The sequence below is a fragment of the Syngnathus scovelli genome, chromosome 5 (genome assembly GCF_024217435.2).
Source record: "Syngnathus scovelli strain Florida chromosome 5, RoL_Ssco_1.2, whole genome shotgun sequence".
Lineage (NCBI taxonomy): Eukaryota > Metazoa > Chordata > Actinopteri > Syngnathiformes > Syngnathidae > Syngnathus > Syngnathus scovelli.
In genome coordinates, this window is record NC_090851.1 from 2,493,486 (window position 1) to 2,512,204 (window position 18,719).

Genomic DNA, 18,719 nt, shown 5'->3' on the forward strand with positions numbered 1-18,719 from the left:
CTGACTTGTTGCTATCCTGCTAGTGGCTGTTCATTCAAGCTTCTCATTAACGATTGGCTCTCTTACCTGTCATTAGCATTCTCAACAACCAATCAGCTTCATTGTTTGAGGGGCGTCGTCAAAGGAATAGAGGTTTCCAGCTATTTGATTGGTTGGCGGCTCTCTATGGCCTTGTTTAACAACATTGCATCACTTAAGCTAGCGGGACCGGAGGGAGTGGTGTCGTTCGCTAGCACGCGTCAGCCATTCAACAAAGCAACGAAACAAGCGCCTAAAGGGGAATAAAACAAGACTGCTGTATTAAAAATACGCTTAAGGTAAATTCCTGTAGTGCCATTATTTTTTTCGTCCGGCCAAGAACAAGTCGACAGAGCTAGCTTGTGGGCTAACTAGTGCTAACGACTAGAAACATGCTAATCACGAAGTAAAATCGAAATATACGGGCTTCCTTCTTAGTTAATTAATTTTTTTACTGCATATATAATGTAACAACTTTAGAGAGTGCACAAGATATGAAAGGTAATACTCTGCTGTCAAACAGCCAGCTAATGTTCGCCGAATACTTTGGCTACACCTTTTTTATGATGCACATTTTGAATATACTATACAGCACTATCGTCTTTAAACATTTTGTATTCTTGTGCGTTGTCGTAGTCTGATATTGGATTATTACAACAGATATGTCAAAACGGGAATGAATAGAAAGGTAAATACTGGTCTGCTGACTTGTGGTGTGTCAGCTTTTGGCGCGGGGCGGGGGAGTTGCGGTTCTTTTTGCTCAGTTTAAAGTAATAAAGCGTTACTTTGGCACCATCTTGGGGTATATTTAGACTAAAGCAATGCTTTGGAGTTATTGTTGATGTTGCATAATATTCCTGCTGCTAAGGAACCTCGTTGACGTGTTAAGAAGAGCTTCATTACGGGAGGGTTTTGCCGCCATCTTGGGGCCGAGGAATTTTGCTTATGGCTATCGGCCTTAATAAACCTTTTAGAGGGCGGTCTTATTTTCCATGGAATTTTTACAGGCCTGTACAAATAATCAACTTCACATTGACATTGCACTCTTGTAGAATGCATTTTTTAAATTGCAAAGGTTTCTATTTGGAGAAAATGTCACTCATGATAAATACGTTTAGTGCTTAAAAATGCATTTGACTTTATTTTAAACATAAGCCTGACCAAGACTTAACCATTTGTGCAATCAATCTGATAACAACAACAAATAATTACGCATATATATAATATTGAGGCAAAAAAAATCACAAATGAATTTTCAGCCCTAATACGCGAGCAAATAAAAAGACAAATAATTATCGTCTACTGTTTTTGCAGCGTTAGGTGACTGCTTCCTTCGACATCCAGTGCTTCTCTGGTATTCCTGCTATAAGGGTGATGTCAATCGCCTTTTTCGCCCGCCTGGCAAGGTATAGTGGGCCCCATGCAGGACGGAGCGGCCTTCCCCAAATGGCCCTGGCGCCCCTCCCGCTGAAGCAGGACATCAACTTTCATTCCACCATCCAAAAGAGGCAGATCCACACCCCTTCGGAAAAGCGCCGCAGCGGCACGCGCTTTGACCCCGACAGCAGCGGCCGCCCCACCACCTGGGACACGTTCGGCATTTGGGACAATCGCATCGACGAGCCCATTTTGCTGCCGTCCAGCATCCGCTACGGCAAGCCCATTCCAAAGGTTAGCCTGTCCAAAGTAGGCTGTGCCTCGCTCATCGGCCAGCGCAAGGAGAACGAGGACCGCTTCCAGCTCTCCCAAATGACCGACAGCATCATCTACTTTGCCGTCTTTGATGGCCACGGCGGGCCGGAAGCGGCGGACTTCTGTCACAAATACATGGAGACTTTTATCAAGTAAGAACGTGCTACGGAAAGCCGATCAGCTGTCAGGGGGTCCGTCGGCGAACATCCTGGCATTAGTTTCACAATTTTGCGTGAAAGGGAATAGCAGGAAGTCAGGACACGAGTGTGAAGAATGACTCCGTTCAGTTCTCCCACCTCTCCGTGAAAGCGACGATTGTGCTTGTTTACACTTTTGCACACAGCAGTGGCTCATATTTGAGGAAATGTATTTTAAGCGTTCTGTTCACAAGTCATCTTTGTGCCCTTACGTTTGTTTTTTGTTGTTTTAGGGATTTTGTGGCGGACGAGGACAATCTGGAGCTGGTCTTAACGCGAGCCTTCCTGGAAGTAGACAAAGCTTTGGCCAAGCATTTGCAGCACTCCTCAGATGGTAGGTTGACGATAAATATTATTCGTCTTTGCACACTATGATACGGTTTGGGGGGCTTAGCAACATGGAGGTCTTGTCATTTTAAGAAAAGAGCAACTCATTTTTAGAGTTAGTTCAAAGTAGGAAGAGGTAGAAAAGTTATCTTGTCCTACCGGTTGGACTAGAAACCATTTTTATTTAATTCAGATGCAGCAGATTTGAATATGATTATTATTCAAGACGTTATTAATTTTGTAATGTTCAGACTGCACAATGTTACAACCTCATTTTAATGACCACTTAAACCTTTTGTATTTAATTTTTTTTTTTTTTTGAGGATGTACTTGGTGTCAAAAAAAAAAAAGTTTGACAGTCTACAAAATGGAATGCATGCAAATGATGACTTTTCCTTCAAATGCAAGTCAATATTTTAAACATAACCCAACTGTGTTTGTTCAGGCTAATGTTAACATGAGTTGACGTGGCACCCCCGGGGGGGGGGCCGCGCTGTGTGAAATGTCCCAATATGCCTGTGTGTGTGTGTGTGCATGTTATCTACGACAGCTGCGGACCCAGCTCAGAGCTGGAGGCCCTTGGCACCAATGTGGATGACGAGGGGCTAGATATTGAAGGAGAGAGTCCAGCGGGTCCTAAATCCTGGACTTCTGGAAGGTTCCCTATCTTTCTCTCACTCCCCGCTCTCTCTCTCTCCATCTCCCTACCTCTCTCAGTCTCTCTCTCTATCCATCTCGAGTCTCTCTAGCTCTCTCTCTTCCTCTTAACGAGTGTTTGCCAGCGCTTCTTGTGAAAGCGCGCGTCAGTTTGAGAACGTCTGTTGTCACCCTCTGCCAGAACCGCTCCACCCGACGCAGCATGTCTAATGTGCACAATCGGTCTCGGAGCTTTGCTCTTAGCTAACCCGGCTCGTCTACGCCGTGCGTCCAAATAACTCGTTTAGCGACATCTTTTTACGTTCAAAAAAACGATGTGTCCGACAACATGTCTACAAGGTAACGTTGATGTAAGCTAATTGAATGTAGCTCACCATCGCTAGTTAGCGGTCAAGATTGAACACAGCCCTGACAATCGCATTATTGGATCAACGCTAAGAAAGTAGTAAGCACATTTATGCAGAGGCTGCCAATTGGCTTAGCCAGCTAATAGACAGCGAGCGCTACACTATTTATTCAACGACACTCACCGAGACAGGCTCCGCCTTATAAATCAATACACACTCGAAAAAAGATAAATACTACAAGGCAGAGCTAGGAAGTTGCTATTGTGATCCAAGGACCCAACTAGTTTTAAATTTGCTTGACGCAGCTCATATAAAAAGTCTCCACACCCCTATTGAAATACTGTTTAAAAAAAAAAAGATCGATATAAATATTTCAACGAAATGTGTTAATGGCTAATTCGGTTTGAGAAAATTCAAATGATAATTTTTTTGCTGCTGTGATATAATGTAAAAAAAGAAAGTCAACATCAGAATGCATTTGTATGAGTTGACTGTGTGTGATTGTTTGTTTATCAAAGCGATGCAAAGTGCTGTTTGAGATGTACGTTTAACCCGAACACACTCAACTGTTCAAAGTGCATGTGCAACAGTCCCTCCCCCCCTCCCCCCTCCATTGTATTATCTCCTACATGACCTCCTCACCCACCCCCCTCTCTTCATGTCTGCGTGTGCTCGAGATCTGTCCTGTCGTTAGTTACCTGTGCAGCACCTGCCGAGCGTCGACTTGCGTCTCTCACGCTCGCCCTCCTCCGTCATGTCTCTGTAGCACCCGGCGCGAATGCAGGGACCACCGCCACGGTGGCGCTGCTGAGGGACGGCATTGAGCTGGTGGTGGCCAGCGTGGGCGACAGCCGCGCCATGCTGTGCCGCAAGGGCAAGGCGCTCAAGCTCACCGTCGACCACACGCCCGAGAGGAAGGACGAAAAAGAGAGGTAAGTGTAAAAACGCTTGGAAAAACTACCTTTGCTAATAACGCCCGTCTGTACGCCCGCTTAGGGTCAAGAGGAGCGGCGGCTTCATCACCTGGAACAGTTTGGGCCAGTCCAACGTCAACGGCAGGCTGGCCATGACGCGGAGCATCGGCGACTTTGACTTGAAGGGCATGGGGGTCATTGCCGAGCCGGAGACAAAGAGGATTGTGGTACGTCTGGGTCATTTCTGTATGATTGAAACGCTTCACTGCTGCAGTACCAGAAAGACACCTCTAGGTGGTGACAAGCTTACATAAACACAATCGATGCCCCCCCCCTCCTCCTCTCTCAGCTGAGCCCTGCGCACGATTCCTTCCTGGCGCTGACCACCGACGGAATCAACTTCATCATGAACAGCCAGGAAATCTGCAACGTCATCAACCAGTGTCACGACCCTAAAGAGGCGGCACAGCGCATCTCTGAGCAGGTACGAGCGGACATTCGGTTAAAATTTGATTTTGCATTAAGCCATTATCCCGCTCAGGGTCGAAAATTTGCGATATGTCAAAATGAATCGAATCCACATTCACGTCGAGGTTGGTTCAAAGTTGGTAACAAACGTTCGCAGGCTCTGCAGTACGGCTCGGAGGACAACAGCACCATCGTGGTGGTGCCCTTCGGCGCCTGGGGCAAGCACACCAACTCGGACACGAGCTTCTCCTTCAGCCGAAGCTTCGTGTCGAGCGGGCGCTGGGCGTAGTGACGGCGGGGTGGGGAAAGGGGGCGCGCTTTGCGGACCCTCCCAGCAAGTGCAATAGTCAACAACGGTTCTTTGTTAAAAAAAAAAAAATCTGATGTGTGAGACAACTGCTGTGTGAGCTCTATTCAACAAAATGGCACTGAAAGTCTCAGAATTGAACATTTCAAAGATTTTCTTTAAAGTTGTTGTGACTGAGCAGACAAATAGTAACAAACTGTTAATTGATTTTTTTTTTTCTTTCTTCATCAAATTTAGAGTTCGTCACTGGACAGCAAGGATGTTTTTGTTTCCGTCCTGGCTGCTCAGTAAAATCCAAAATTACAATCAAATACATTATTTATTACATCTAGAAGTACAGTTATCCATAATTATGAATAATTTTGTGTTTTTGTTTAGCACAGCGAGTAGTAGTACTTACCAAAATGTTGCGAGAAGACATTATGAGAAAAAAAGCTATATTTTATGGGAAATAAAGTTGTAAGCTTGAAGAAAGAAGTTGGGATTTTACAGAAAATGTCATATCACAAAAAAGTTGTTTTTATGAGAGAAAGTAACATTTTGGAGGAACCTTTTTCATTTTATGAAAAAAAGTCCTTATATCACAAATACTGAGGAAAAAATATCAACATTTGTAATTTTGTCAGAAATAAAATGTAATATTAATAGAAAAAAGTTAGAGAGAGAAAATAAAATCTACCCACCAAAGTCAGCTACACAAGAAAATGAAGGGTGAGTGTATATTTTTTAAAAACTTGTATAAATTGTCAGACAGCTTCAAAATAATTGTTTTTATGTTAACTTGACCCTGCAATGGATTGTTCTAAGTGGGAGGTGTTGCGTTGCGGGCCACGTGATGGGGTCGGATCTTACAGGTTCTTCTGTTGCTCTTGGCAACATTTACTTTTGCACTTGCAGAAAAATCAACTTGGATAAGTTTCATTTTGAAATGAGTCGACCTAGTCCGTTTTTCAGACTGTTAATACACGACGACGTGTCGGTAAATACACACTTAGCAGCTCTGCTGTACATAACTTGTGGAACTAAAGCAAGGGTGGGCAACCCTTTTTTTTTTTTTTTTCTCTCCCTCACGGGTTCTATGCATTTTTAACTAATCGGCTCAGCGTATGGATTTTTGGCCGCTCAAACTCGCATTCAGTTTTAATCATACCAATCTGAATGCTGCAAAAAGAATGCTGATTTCTTATTCGGTCATGGATTAAAATATTTTAGTAGAGCACGGCCCGGCTAGCTAGCTAGCTTCCAAACTAATTTGTTGGCTCGTATCTTGAATAACTTTTATATGGTCACGAGCACTGTACATGGCCGAGATTGTCCCCCTTCCCCCCCCCCCCCCTTGCACTTCTTAAAATATCATTACCAAAAATAACTTGTAAAGGAACCATTTGCACAGTCTAGTGGGTCAAGGATGTGAATGAACAGCATATTTTTTTTGCCAGAATGTTCTTCGGGTCCCCCCCCAACGAGTGAAGCTGACATTTGTCAAACCGACATTTACGAACAGTTATTTTCTGTAATCACAAATTTTACACCGAGATGAATGAGGGTGGCACTGAAATGAATCCAGACAGGTTATGTTGTGTGAATAGCAGCTATTTATGCAAAAAGCATTTCAATGTGACCTCCCGGTTGTAATTTATCAGCGTCTGTCAATCCATGTTTGTAAATATTTGTTCACCATGGACGCAAGCCCATTCAGCTGTTAATTGTTTCTCTTCGTTGCCTTTTTATGTAATCGTTGTTACATGTGGAATGTATACTTGGGACGTACTGTACAGAGTGGACATGTTTTGTGTTACACACCAATGATATGTAACTTCATTAAATCTGTGCTTCTGGATATGCTTCAAAAACATTTTTTTTAATTAATCAATTAATTTAATGTGGTGGTAGTAGTAATGTTCACTTTTGAGAAAAAAATCCTCTGTTGTGATAAAGTAAAATTACATTGTCAATATATATTTTCTCCTACGTTTGCTATCCAATAAAAAAAATAGTTTTATATCCCTCCCCAAAATAAATCTTAGATGATTCAGTTCTGAAATGTTACTATTAATGAATATAACGGTTAGTTGTAAATACTAAGGCTTTTTCTGAGTTAAAAAAAAATAACTTCTCAAACATAACTTTTTTTTAGTTCATAGTGGAAAATCTTTTTTTTCTCTCCTTTCAATTTGAAATTACTACAAGAATGTACAGCACAAAATTAAGAGATTGATATAAAAAAAATGAAACCTGATGAAAGTTGTCATAAAAATGGATTAGTGAGTGTGTTTGGTGAGCGAAGGGTTAAAGCAGCACGCTGTGACGCTGACCTTTGACTCGGAGCTCTCGAGATGCTCGTCAGTCTCCCTCGCCACCTCCTGACCAGTGCAGCGACGCTCACTTGCTTGCAAGCCCCCCCCCCCAGGTGAGTTTCTCTTTTGCTTTCTTATTTAATAAGCACATCGGATAACTTCGGACAAATCCAAATTTGATAGTCATCTGCGATTTTTCCTCCGAGCGGACATTTTGTGTTTATTTTTTACCATTTTCAGCCATCAACAAAAAAAATATTTTAAAAGTATTTCCCATGACAGGATACAAGATGGAGCGAGGTTGTCACATCAACATCGCGATGGTGGACGACGTCGGCGTCAACGGCCTGATGGGTTCAAGGGTCGCCACGGTTACGGAGCCGCCGGCCAAGCAGCTCTGCGGCTCCACCGTCAGCTTTCACGAGGTGGGCTACAAGGTTCACGAGAAAAACGGTTTCTTCTGGAAAAACACCTCAAGTACTCGCCAGATACTGCTGGAACTCAAGTGAGTACTTTTTTTTGTTGTTTCTTTCCGCCTTTAATAATAATTAATCGCCATTTTTTATTTTAGTTCCTTCTTAACTGTAAATTATTTCCAACCTCCATTCATCTCTCATAACTTAACCGATGTGACCTTTTGTGACAATATTTTTAATCATGTGACCTTTTGTGACAATATTTTTAATCAACAGTTTGTGTGAAAGTTCCCACTTTACATTATTTTCACGTGTAGTGTTTCCCATGCAAGAATGAATTATTCCTTGCGTTAATCATATGATATTTGGCAAGGTTCCCCACTTTTAATCTCTCAGCATTGTCGCCGTCTGCCAAGGGAACGTATTAAAACGACGTCACGTGACCCATGGCCAGGCTTGTGGTCAATCTTTTAATTCCATTTTACAAGGCTGTGTGCGTGTGGGAGGGGGAACTGGCTGAAACCTTTGGCTACTCAGACAGTTTAATGAGATTCAATACAAGAACTAAATTAAAAAAAATGATTTCCTTTAATCCTGTTTTTGGATCAATATTTTTGCCTTGTTTTGTTTCCAGTGGTATCATGAGGCCTGGCCTGAACGCAATTCTCGGCCCCACAGGAAGTGGAAAGTCATCGTGAGTGCAACTGAATTTGTCAAAATAAAAACATCTGCATAAATATTGATGATATTTTTCATGTAAACAGTTTTTTGGATATTCTCGCTGCGAGGAAAGATCCCTCTGGCCTTTCGGGGGAAGTTTTAATCGATGGAGCGCCGCAACCACCTAACTTCAAATGTCTCTCTGGCTACGTCGTCCAGGTATCTTTTAGATCATTTTAGTATTTACAAAACAAAGCATGCTAACGTTAGCATTGGTCCCGTGAATGTTATTAGCTATAATCTGGCCTAAATAACATCGTTAGTATTAATGGGCAAACAATTACGGACAGTTTCCACAAATTGTTGTATGGCTCTGACTTTAGTTTTTTTCTCCAGGACGACGTGGTCATGGGAACGCTAACCGTGAGAGAGAATCTCCGTTTCTCAGCAGCGTTGCGTCTACCCGCCCGCGTGTCAGAGCGCGAAAAAGAGGCCCGCGTCAATCACCTCATCACGGAACTCGGCCTCGCCAAGGTGGCCGACTGCAAGGTGAACTTTAGAGAAGATCCGTTGCAAATGTCTCCTTGTCGAAAATGTTCCTACGGCGTTCTTCCCAGGTGGGCACTCAGATGACTCGTGGCATCTCAGGAGGTGAGAGGAAGCGGACCAACATTGGGATGGAGCTGATCATCGACCCTCCTGTGCTCTTTTTGGACGAGCCCACCACGGGGCTGGACGCCAGCACAGCTAACTCTGTCCTGCTATTGCTACGAAGGTAGCGACTCAAATCATGCTCTTCTATCCATCTATCTAATCTCTCTGGTTAAAAATGTTTCTCCTCCAGGATGGCCAATCAAGGGAGAACCATCATCATGTCCATCCACCAGCCTCGCTACTCCATCTACAGACTCTTTGACTCGCTCACTCTGTTGGTCGGAGGCAAGATGGTGTACCACGGACCAGCACCAAACACATTGGATTACTTTGCAAACATTGGTGATCACTTTTCTTTTTTTTAATCAATGTGACTTCCCCAGGGGTCAATCTTAGGCCCCCTATTGTTTGTATATGTTTCCATTAAGCCATTTAATGCTCAGCTATGAAGTGTCCTCCAACAAATATGCAGATGAGACTCAGATCTACTACTGTTGTCTTTCAGGATATTCCTGCGAGCCCCACAACAACCCAGCTGACTTTTTTCTGGACGTGATCAATGGAGACTTCACTGTCACCAGCATGTCCAAAGTCAGTCTTTCTGAAGGTAATGCCATGTTTACAATTCTATTCATTTTTTTTAGCTTTTATTTTATTTTATTTGACATTTGTCTCCTGGGTTAGAGTTGAACTTGGATGTGAGCAGCTCCAGAGCAAGCATGGAGGAGCGTCTGGTGGAGGAGTACAAGAAGAGCAGCTATTGCAGCGACACGCTAGTCCAGCTGCAACGCATCACTCAAGACAAGCGACACTCGGCGCCGCCCGCCTCCCGCACCGTCACCTATATCACCTCATTTGGCCACCAGATGCGTTGGGTACTCCACAGAACCTTCCAGAACCTCCTGCTCAACCCACAAACGTCTGTGGCGCAGGTACATAAGCTTTGGAGTCTTCAACAAACGCAAATGTAAACCTTAGATATGATTAAAATGCTGATTGAAAGGTTTTTCGTCGGACAATTTGGAATCTTGATCCCACCAAACGTTTTTTTGCAAACATCAAAGATGATTTTGTCTTGGATGAACAGCCTTTGGTGGGATCAACCTGACTTTTCAAAGCCTTGAGAAGTCTCCTCACTTTAAGAATTATTAACAGCCAATTGGGCCCAGATAAGACCGCATAATCCCTGCAAGTGGGGATCTGGACGGCGTGGGCGCCCTAATCGGCTTTAGTGACTGCGGTGACCCGACTCTTGCCTCCTTTGGGCTTGATATCATATCTGGCCTAAGCCCCCTCGTTGAACCCAAACCGGCATTAACTCCGCCCCGTGCAGCCGACGCATCACATGACGTTGTCACGGTTCATCACTCCGGCGTCATGAGCTGATCCTTTCATCCTGGGAACTGCTTAGTTCTGTCTTAATGTGTCAATTGTTGGGATTAAAACCCGCCCCCCCCCCCCCCCCCCCCCTGGAAATTCTAAGTGTCAAGTCTCAAGCAAGATTGTTGCATTTTGTTTCCATCCTGTCCTGAACATGTGAGCAGGTGGCCGTGCATATATTCCTGGCTCTCGTTGTGGGAGCCATTTTCTTCAGAGTCAAAGATGATCAGAGTGGCATCCAGAACAGGTGAGAGGAACACAAAAAAAAAAAAATCTCCATTTTGGAAGAATTGAGTATTTAGTGTTAGAAAAGCAACTATACGTCCCTGTACTGTAATGCCAAAAATGAAAATTGCATTCATTCCTATGGGGACTTACTAATCCTCTTAATGTTGGCACAAGCTGGTACTCACAAGGTCAGCAAAGCCCAAGCGGTCTCCAGACCTAGCAGAAGGTCATTGCATTCACACTACTTAAGCGGCGGCCCTTAAGGACGCCCGTGAAGGGTCACGGAGTGGAAAACAGGCTTCACCTCTGTCTTCTGCTTCCTTCAGGATGGGGGCGCTCTTCTTCATCACGACCAATCAGTGTTTCAGTACAGTGTCGGCGGCCGAGCTCTTCATCGCTGAACGGAAGCTCTTCACGTACGTTGTTGTTTCGAGTTAGCAATAATGGACACCATATTTAAACAAAAAAAAATCCCTGTAGTGATAGTTTAATTTTCATAAAATATTTGTTTGTAAAAAAATCACCGATATTAAAGTCTCATCAACAAATTTAAAACATTAATTTGCATAGTCAACAAACTTTCATCTTTATAGCCAATAGTTTTAGTTTTGTTTAAAAGCAAAATGTATGGATGTGAAGGTTTGACTTTATGCGACTTGTTGCTGCAGGCACGAGTACATCAGCGGCTACTACAGAGTATCCGTCTATTTCCTGTCTAAGGTGTTGTCCGACATGGTCCTGCGCACCGTCACTTCCGTCATCTTCAGCTGCGGTGTATACTATATGATCGGTACGGACAATTTTGCCCCTCTCATTTTATTTCATTTGATTTTATTTATGTTTGTCTCTTCCCATCACGCTCAATATGGTCTTCAGGGCTGAAGTGCACCTTAGCTGCATTCTCTGTGTTCACGCTAACGGTGACGTTGGTGGCGTACACGGCCACCGCCATGACCATGGCTATCTCGGCAGACCAGACGGTGGTTGCGCTCGCCAACATCTTCATGACCATCACCTTTGTCTTCATGATGGTGAGGGAACATCTCTGTATTATACCACAATGTATCCCATGCTGGGCATACGTTTTGTAGATCTTCTCGGGTCTTCTGGTGAACCTTCCGAGCGTCATGGACTGGCTGGCGTGGCTCAAGTATTTCAGTATTCCTCGCTACGGCCTTGCGGTAAGTCCAACTTGATGGAACCCTTAAATCGTTTGTCGCTCACTTTGGACTTTCGGATCTTCAGGCTCTGAAGATCAACGAGTTTGTGGGGTTAAAATTCTGCCAGAATACCAACATGGCCGCCGTTGCATCCAGTTGCAACTGCAGTGTGGCAACCAAGGTTGGACATACGTGAGTAGAAAAACTCCACTATTTCCGGTTGTCATAAAACAATTTAAACGTTTGTGGTTTTGGTGCAGATGTACGGGGGAGCAGTACTTGGACTATTTGGGGAGCAGGTACGACACATGGGGCTTATGGCAGAACCACGTAGCGTTAGCCGTCATGCTAGTGGCCTTCCTGCTCATTTCATACCTGAAACTTCGCTACATGAAGAAGTTCACCTAAAAAAGGTAGCTCACATTGTACATTGTTTATTTATAAATATTTGATCCATTATTTTAAAAGTAGATGTGCTTTTTATTGTACTTGGCACTCAGATCTCTTGATTTGTTTTATTTACCTCTGCAGTAAACATTTAAAATTGTACTGGCATTGTTTTTATTTTATTATTTCAAACAATTTGTACTACTCCATTCGCATATAAATGTCATGGTAAAAGCACTAAGTGGTTTGTTTTTACTTTAAAATAGTAAATGTATTAAATAAAACATAAAAGTTCTGTAAATATTAAATATTAGACAGCACATGCATAGATGGATAATGAAAAAAAACAACTCCAAATTTGATATCACTTTTAATTGTAAAAAGGTAGATAAGAAAATCTTACAGCACAGGATAAAATATAAATGCATGAGTTTCCCATGAACACTATTTGCACTCCAAATTGAAGTTTGTTTCAAGTTACATTTTGTGTGTGTGCGTGTGTGTGTGTGTATACAATACTGATAATAATCTAGCTCATTGGAAGCTTCGAGGCGAAATGCATATCAACGCAACTACCGTAAATTAAAATCAACAAAATGAACATCGTAGAAAAGTGCGTGTTCAAACGTGACAATGGAATGTGAATGTGTGCAAAAAATCAAAACCCATATTTGATGCTGGCAGTTTGGCGTTTGCTACAAATACGTATTAAGCAAAGAAGCCATAAAAAGGATACAAAGAAAGTCGTACAAGTTGGAGCATACATTACATAGATTACTGATATTGTACCGATTTCAACGATTTTAAAATCAATCACATCCATCCCCTGGATTTTGCAGCCATAAAACTTAAAATCACGTGTCCTTCCAAAAAACAAAATGGAGGTATCACACTTAAGCTCTCAGTGGCTCACTCTTTCATAACAATGTGCATAAATCGTTTTAAGTATTTCATTTCTTTTCAGCGTGGTGATGCCTAATACTTTTCCTTCAATCCTTTATTTGCCCGACAGGAAGAATCCCGTATTTCTGTTTTTGAGACTTACTCAGTGCATCCGAGGTCTTTGTTTTAATTGCTCCTATTTTGTTTGCAATAAAGTGTCTTTTTTTTTTTTTAACCTTACTTTTTTTACACGTGAGCGCTACCGTTAGCGTCCGCTGCGTCCAAGGACAATGAGGAAGGGGGGCGGGGGCGTCCTCCTGGGTGGCCCACCTGCGAGGAGACGTCGTCCGATTCCCAGCGCTCCAGTTCTTCCCTCACCAGCCGCTCTTGCTCGCTGTGAGCGTCGGCGTCCCGACCGTTCCCGCGCTCCTCCTGATAAGTACCACAAAGATGGGTTAGGATATCAAAATAGGGTTTTGTCAACCCTCCCGTACCTCCATGGCTCCTTCGAAAAGTCTTCCCAACACGTCCCTCCTCTTGAGTGTGACTCTCTCCATGGCCTCCAACTTGACGATGACGGCGTCGATCTTGGACACGATGCTGCCGATGGAGTGCTCCATCCTGTCCACGCGTCTCACCAGCCTGCAAACGACAACACAACTGTCACGGCGGTGTCCCCCACCCCCTTTTTGGGTTTAAGCGTGTCGTACACTTGGAACTCCTCGTAGGAAACGCCGCCCGAGCTGCTGCCGCGGCGCCGCGAGCTGTGCCCGCTGTCCTCGTCATCGTCCTCCTCCGAGTCATCCTGGCCACGAGGCGGCAGGCTTCGCCCGCTGCACGCTCGACTCAGAGAGTTGCGTTCCAGATCCAAGTCCTCCTGCAAACGGAATTGAGGTCATGAAAATGCTTCCACTTTTGCATTAGTTTTGCATTGATGTAATTGACCTCCATGCCACTAGAGGGACTCTCATGCTGGGAAGCATATAAAACCCATGGCAGGTGTTAACAGGAAGCTTTTTTTTTTTTTAATAGCCATTGTTTGTTGGTGTGTGTTGTCAGTTGTAATGTGAAAATAAAAATATTTGTTTGGGTCCACCACAAGAAATATGATGGTCTTTATACTAACTCGCTCCTTCTCCAGGTCGTCTCTCATCTGCTGGTGGTCGTGTTCCGTCAGCTCCTGGTCACCGTCGTGGTCATACTTGGCAAAGATGGCCTGGATCTCCACATCTGTGTGGCCTTTTCTGTGTCGAGACAGAAACCACAAAAAAGGTATGAAGTTCCGATTCTCTAAACCTATTTGCTGGTCTTGGAAACTCTGCATGGACAAAAGTAGTCCTTTAGCGCCATCTTGTGGTATCTGACGCTCACCGCTTTAAATGCTGTCTCAGTTCATCCAAGTTGAGCTTGCCTCCAGCCTGACGCAGGCTGTCTGAGATGTCGTCCACCGCCGTTTTCTTCAGCCTGAGCTTCATCAAGGCTTTGTTACAACCCTAAAGGAACATTTTATATAAGGTAAGACGCTCTTGAAGATGGCAAAGTCTTTTTTTTTTACCTTCTTGATGAGGTCGCTCATTTCCATGTCAGACCTCTGCTGAGACATGTCCGCTTTCACCTCAGAGTAAGTGTCATTGATGATGGCCAAGAACATGTTCTGTGGTGAAGATGTGATGATGTGTCAGCGGAGGAAATATTTGGTTACGCAAGTTTGTGCTCACCATGAGGATAAAGAAGATGAAGAAGACAAAGGTGGTGAAGTAAACAGGCCCCAGCACCGGGTTGGCCTCCTCGATCTCGGAGAACTCAAAGTCTCCCAGGATGATGCGGAATTGAGTAAAACTACACAAAAGCAGCAAAATCGTTTAGCAGAAGCATTTAAGGAAACGCGGCGGATCGTGGGTTGTCCTTACATGCTGGATTGTAAGCTGCTGAAGTCGTCCACTTGAGTTCCGAAGAGCAGGTAGGCTAGCTGGGCGTAGGCCAAGAAGATGATGAAGAACATGATGGCAAAACCGACCAAGTCCTTGGCACAGCGAGACAGGGTGCCCGTCAGCTGACTCATGGTCTTGTTGAAGTTGATGAACTTGAAGAGCTGAGGGAAGTGGCTTCAGTTAATTTGATTTATTCCCCTTTATCGACTCGTCTTAAAACATTTTTCAGGCATACCTTAACCCAAGAAAAGAAGACGATGATGGCCACCAGGTTGTTGAACTGGAGCTGCAGGTTGGCCAGAGGCTCGAAGGTGGGGTGTGTGTTGTAGTTCTCCAGAAGGCTCTTCAGCTGGTGGCTGACCATGGTTGTTCTGATTATGTTCATGATAATGGCCACCACACTCAGCTGCAAAACGGAAACCGTTTTGAATATCATATCGCTAAAGTTTAGAAAATTACGGAGAAATGAGGCAAAACGTTGCACGTGCAGATACGTACGGTCACGATGAAGACGTCCAAACAGTTCCACGGATTCCTGAAGTAATGCAAGCGGTGGATGCGGATCTCCAGTGCCTCCTCCACCACGTAGTAGAGGATGAAGAGGCAGAACATGACCTCGCACAGGCCCACAAAGTAGTCCCAGCTGGACACGTAGCGGATGAGACGCACCGTCTGGAACTGCCAGGACGTCACCGCCCCGCCAGTTGCCGGGAACTCCATCAACAACCTGACAAATGTTTTTCGAGGTTGGTTTCGAGCTGGTCATGCTTTTCGAATTGTCCTTTCAGCAGACATTCCTCACCTGACAATGCAGAAGATGTTGATGTTACCGTTGTAGACGGCAAAATCGAGGAAGACGGCTCGGGTGCCTCTATCGAGCCACTGGTGGTCTTTGAGGAACCGTAGCTGGACCGCAGACTCCTGCCTGGTCCGGGATAGATCTTGGTAATACCCCCCGCCGCCGTATTTGGACACACGACCCCAATGGCTGCTCCCGTTGGCTCCGGCCTCCGTCACATGCGTCCACGCCGTCCCGTTCCCGGGCCCGAAGGGGGTGGTGTCCTCGTTGGCGTGCGTGTAAACGTTGTAGCAGTCGCGGACTTGGTCGCGTAGGTCCTCGTGGACGCTGCACGACTCGTTGCGGACTTTGACCTGCCGGAGGCGAGGCACCCCGAGCAGGAGGTTCTCGTAGAAGATGTGAGTGGGGTTCTCGGGCAGGCTGGAGTTGTACCACACTTCCCAGTACATATTGTTTAGAAAAGGACCTTCTGTGTACTGAGAGGATGAGAAGACGTGATGGTTACCCAAAATATAGAATATATTTCTTTTCTCAAATTAAATCTACGCTTTTAATTTTAACGTGAGTATTCTGTATATTTTTTAACTATAATTCTACCAATTATGCAATCGTGAGATAAATGAATATCGATCGTGATGTACCTTCCAGAAGTCTTCCATAGTCGAAAGGCTCCTAAACGTGGTCTCCTCTCCAGGGGAAAGATGTTTGTCCAAATAAAGCTGCGACATGAATTTGGTGTAGTAATACATGTTGGTGCTCACCATCCCGTACGTCACTACACACCATTCCAAACACACAAATTTACAAATTTAAAGACATCAGATTCTTTTTACACAAAGAGACAGCAGTCTAGAATGCATAGTTCAATGACCCCGTTATAAAAGAGGAGTTTATCCTACTCTGCACAGTGGATTATGCCAGGAAACATTTTCCTGAACCGCCCTTAACCACATTAGTTTTACTGAAGCAGCAAAATAGAAAAGAGCAAAACGTTCTCTCAACTTGTCTGGCCAGTCAGGTAATTTAATCCTACGTTATTCCATCTGCTCAAATCATTCATGGTGATTTTTCTAGGTCACCAGTGTAATTGCAGGTTGAAATGGGTTACTTACACACGCAAACTGTGATGAGGAAGGCGATGTAGGTGAGCATCTCTCGCAGAACATTCCACAAGTAGCGTTCGCGACTGCTGTTGTTGTCTTCCATTAACTCCGTGCCCCACAAAACTGTAACGAGGGAGACAAAAAAAAAACTTAAGGTTGTGCACCCCAAGATGTTGACAAAAAAAATCAATTGTAAATTGAACTTTCATGTGTTCAGATTTACTAACAATTCAGTTTACGAACATCCTCGAGACACATTTGATACCTTGGTGACTTCCTGTAATTGATTGCTCGATTGATTGGGCAACTCTCCTGTTTTTGGTCAATACGATTTTTAAAAAAGGAAGACAAGGGGATATAAATTATTTTAACTAACCCTGATTTTAACATAAACTTGATCATGAAGATTGTGTCTTACTTCTAATTTTCTGGAGTATCTGCTTCATACAGCTGCTGTGCCTGCCCCGCTGCCCCTCATCTCCACTCGGGCTCGGGTAGGCTCCTCCATCGTGGATTTGAGGGCTGCGTCCTCCACCGCCGACGTTGTAGTTGCCCAAACCGCTGCTGCAGCTGCTGTTGCTGGAAGCCGTGGATGCAGACCTCCTCCCCGGGCTTGCTGCAGGCCAGTCCGCTGCCATGATCTCTTCGCCGGGCTCGAAACCCGGGTTGTCGCGGCTCCAAGCTTGTCTGGATGGCGAGGACGGAGAACCAGCTGTCATTCCCACGGCCACCGAATCCCGATGCTGCTGTTGCTGGATGTTCTCCATCTCGATGCCCTCGCTCGCTTCCCTGGCGCCGTGTTTGGGTTTTACCCGAGATGATGAGCTCATGGTACTCGGGATACTTACTTAATCCGAACGATCATACGAGTTTCTAAAAAAAAATATTACAAAACTTAATCAGTGGACGGGAAACCTTTAAGAAAGTTATTATAGGGGGAAAAAAAATCGACGTCGTTGCTCCAAAGTCCTTCCAACTAACTTCGGCTCGAAAATGGCTCACGTCGCCCCCTAAAAATTAACACTGACAAAATATGCCTGTTATTACTTGCTTGTTATCTTCTAGGAACTAAAGGAGACGGAAAATCGTCGGGTTTCCGTAAAAAGGTTGAGAGCGAGAAAAGTTTTCTCGTCCCGGGACAGCCATCTTGTTCCTTCGCTGCCCCCCCGACGCCTAAAAGAAAAACGGTAATTCTCGGGTTACATTAACTGTCATGGCGTCAAATAAAATAATAGAAAATTGGTGCAAATCGTCTATTGATACTTTAAACGTAGCATTAACACATTTAGCGAATAATGATGGAATTTTCTTTTAATTTTTATAATTTATTTTTTAATCCATTAGTTGTCCGGTTGCGAATTTGTACACAATCTGTGTAGACTAAAACATTGTGGTTGAATGAACTTTTGTGTTTTAATTCAGATTATGTTACATAATATGTATTTTATTGACCTGTTGCTATGGCAACCCGCTCAATCACAACAAGCCCCTCGGTGTTTTCCAAACTGAGGCTGGGAGGGATGCCCAGTGGAGGCCGCTGATTGGTCGGTTTGCTGAAACGTCACTATTTATTATTTATCATCATTAAGGTGTTTACAAAGCACGAGACACAAATATGTTTTTAAGAAACTGAGATTTGTTTTAAAATTGTAAAAATTACACGTCTGACTTTGTCCCATGATCAGGTGACATTTTTTTAAGTTATTGTGGGCAGGACTAATACTGTGTCGTCATAGTTCGTTTTGCCTCGAGGAATGGCTCGGATAATTTTTCTCTATTATATTTTTTGTAATTTATTTTTTAACACCTTAAAAATGATACTAACATACTTGTGAGTTATTTAAATTGCGAAAATTCACGATGTATCTTTCGCCAATGTTGAACAAGTTCTATAA

The 18,719-nt window shown here is 44.0% G+C and overlaps 3 protein-coding genes across 4 annotated transcripts; 2 read left to right on the top strand and 1 right to left on the bottom strand.

Annotated features, from left to right (window-relative positions):
- Positions 1 to 150: 150 nt before the first annotated feature.
- ppm1kb (protein phosphatase, Mg2+/Mn2+ dependent 1Kb) lies at positions 151 to 6,767 on the top strand. The gene is made up of 7 exons (XM_049720339.1): positions 151 to 317; positions 1,333 to 1,862; positions 2,141 to 2,241; positions 4,005 to 4,170; positions 4,235 to 4,379; positions 4,502 to 4,636; positions 4,778 to 6,767. The coding sequence occupies exons 2-7, from the start codon at positions 1,393 to 1,395 to the stop codon at positions 4,907 to 4,909; spliced, it is 1,149 nt and encodes a 382-aa protein (XP_049576296.1). The 5' UTR covers positions 151 to 317; positions 1,333 to 1,392; the 3' UTR covers positions 4,910 to 6,767.
- A 164-nt stretch (positions 6,768 to 6,931) lies between these two features.
- abcg2d (ATP binding cassette subfamily G member 2 (JR blood group)) lies at positions 6,932 to 12,271 on the top strand. Of its 2 annotated transcripts, XM_068650726.1 has the most exons (16): positions 6,932 to 7,337; positions 7,507 to 7,729; positions 8,275 to 8,334; positions 8,405 to 8,519; positions 8,697 to 8,849; positions 8,918 to 9,075; positions 9,145 to 9,296; positions 9,460 to 9,561; positions 9,639 to 9,886; positions 10,499 to 10,581; positions 10,889 to 10,978; positions 11,231 to 11,352; positions 11,439 to 11,593; positions 11,654 to 11,743; positions 11,808 to 11,914; positions 11,983 to 12,271. In XM_068650726.1, the coding sequence occupies exons 2-16, from the start codon at positions 7,515 to 7,517 to the stop codon at positions 12,128 to 12,130; spliced, it is 1,998 nt and encodes a 665-aa protein (XP_068506827.1). In that variant the 5' UTR covers positions 6,932 to 7,337; positions 7,507 to 7,514; the 3' UTR covers positions 12,131 to 12,271. The 2 variants fall into 2 exon arrangements, with proteins under 2 accessions (XP_068506827.1, XP_049576286.1); XM_049720329.2 differs by lacking the exon at positions 6,932 to 7,337 and having other exon boundaries at positions 7,395 to 7,729.
- Positions 12,272 to 12,462: 191 nt separating this feature from the next.
- pkd2 (polycystic kidney disease 2) lies at positions 12,463 to 18,005 on the bottom strand. Its single transcript, XM_049720328.2, has 14 exons — positions 17,243 to 18,005; positions 16,834 to 16,947; positions 16,363 to 16,496; positions 15,725 to 16,197; positions 15,421 to 15,649; positions 15,158 to 15,328; positions 14,902 to 15,083; positions 14,710 to 14,830; positions 14,547 to 14,645; positions 14,363 to 14,484; positions 14,118 to 14,235; positions 13,702 to 13,868; positions 13,486 to 13,633; positions 12,463 to 13,423 (listed from the first exon to the last, which is right to left on the bottom strand). The coding sequence occupies exons 1-14, from the start codon at positions 17,652 to 17,654 to the stop codon at positions 13,238 to 13,240; spliced, it is 2,676 nt and encodes an 891-aa protein (XP_049576285.1). The 5' UTR covers positions 17,655 to 18,005; the 3' UTR covers positions 12,463 to 13,237.
- Positions 18,006 to 18,719: the final 714 nt, after the last annotated feature.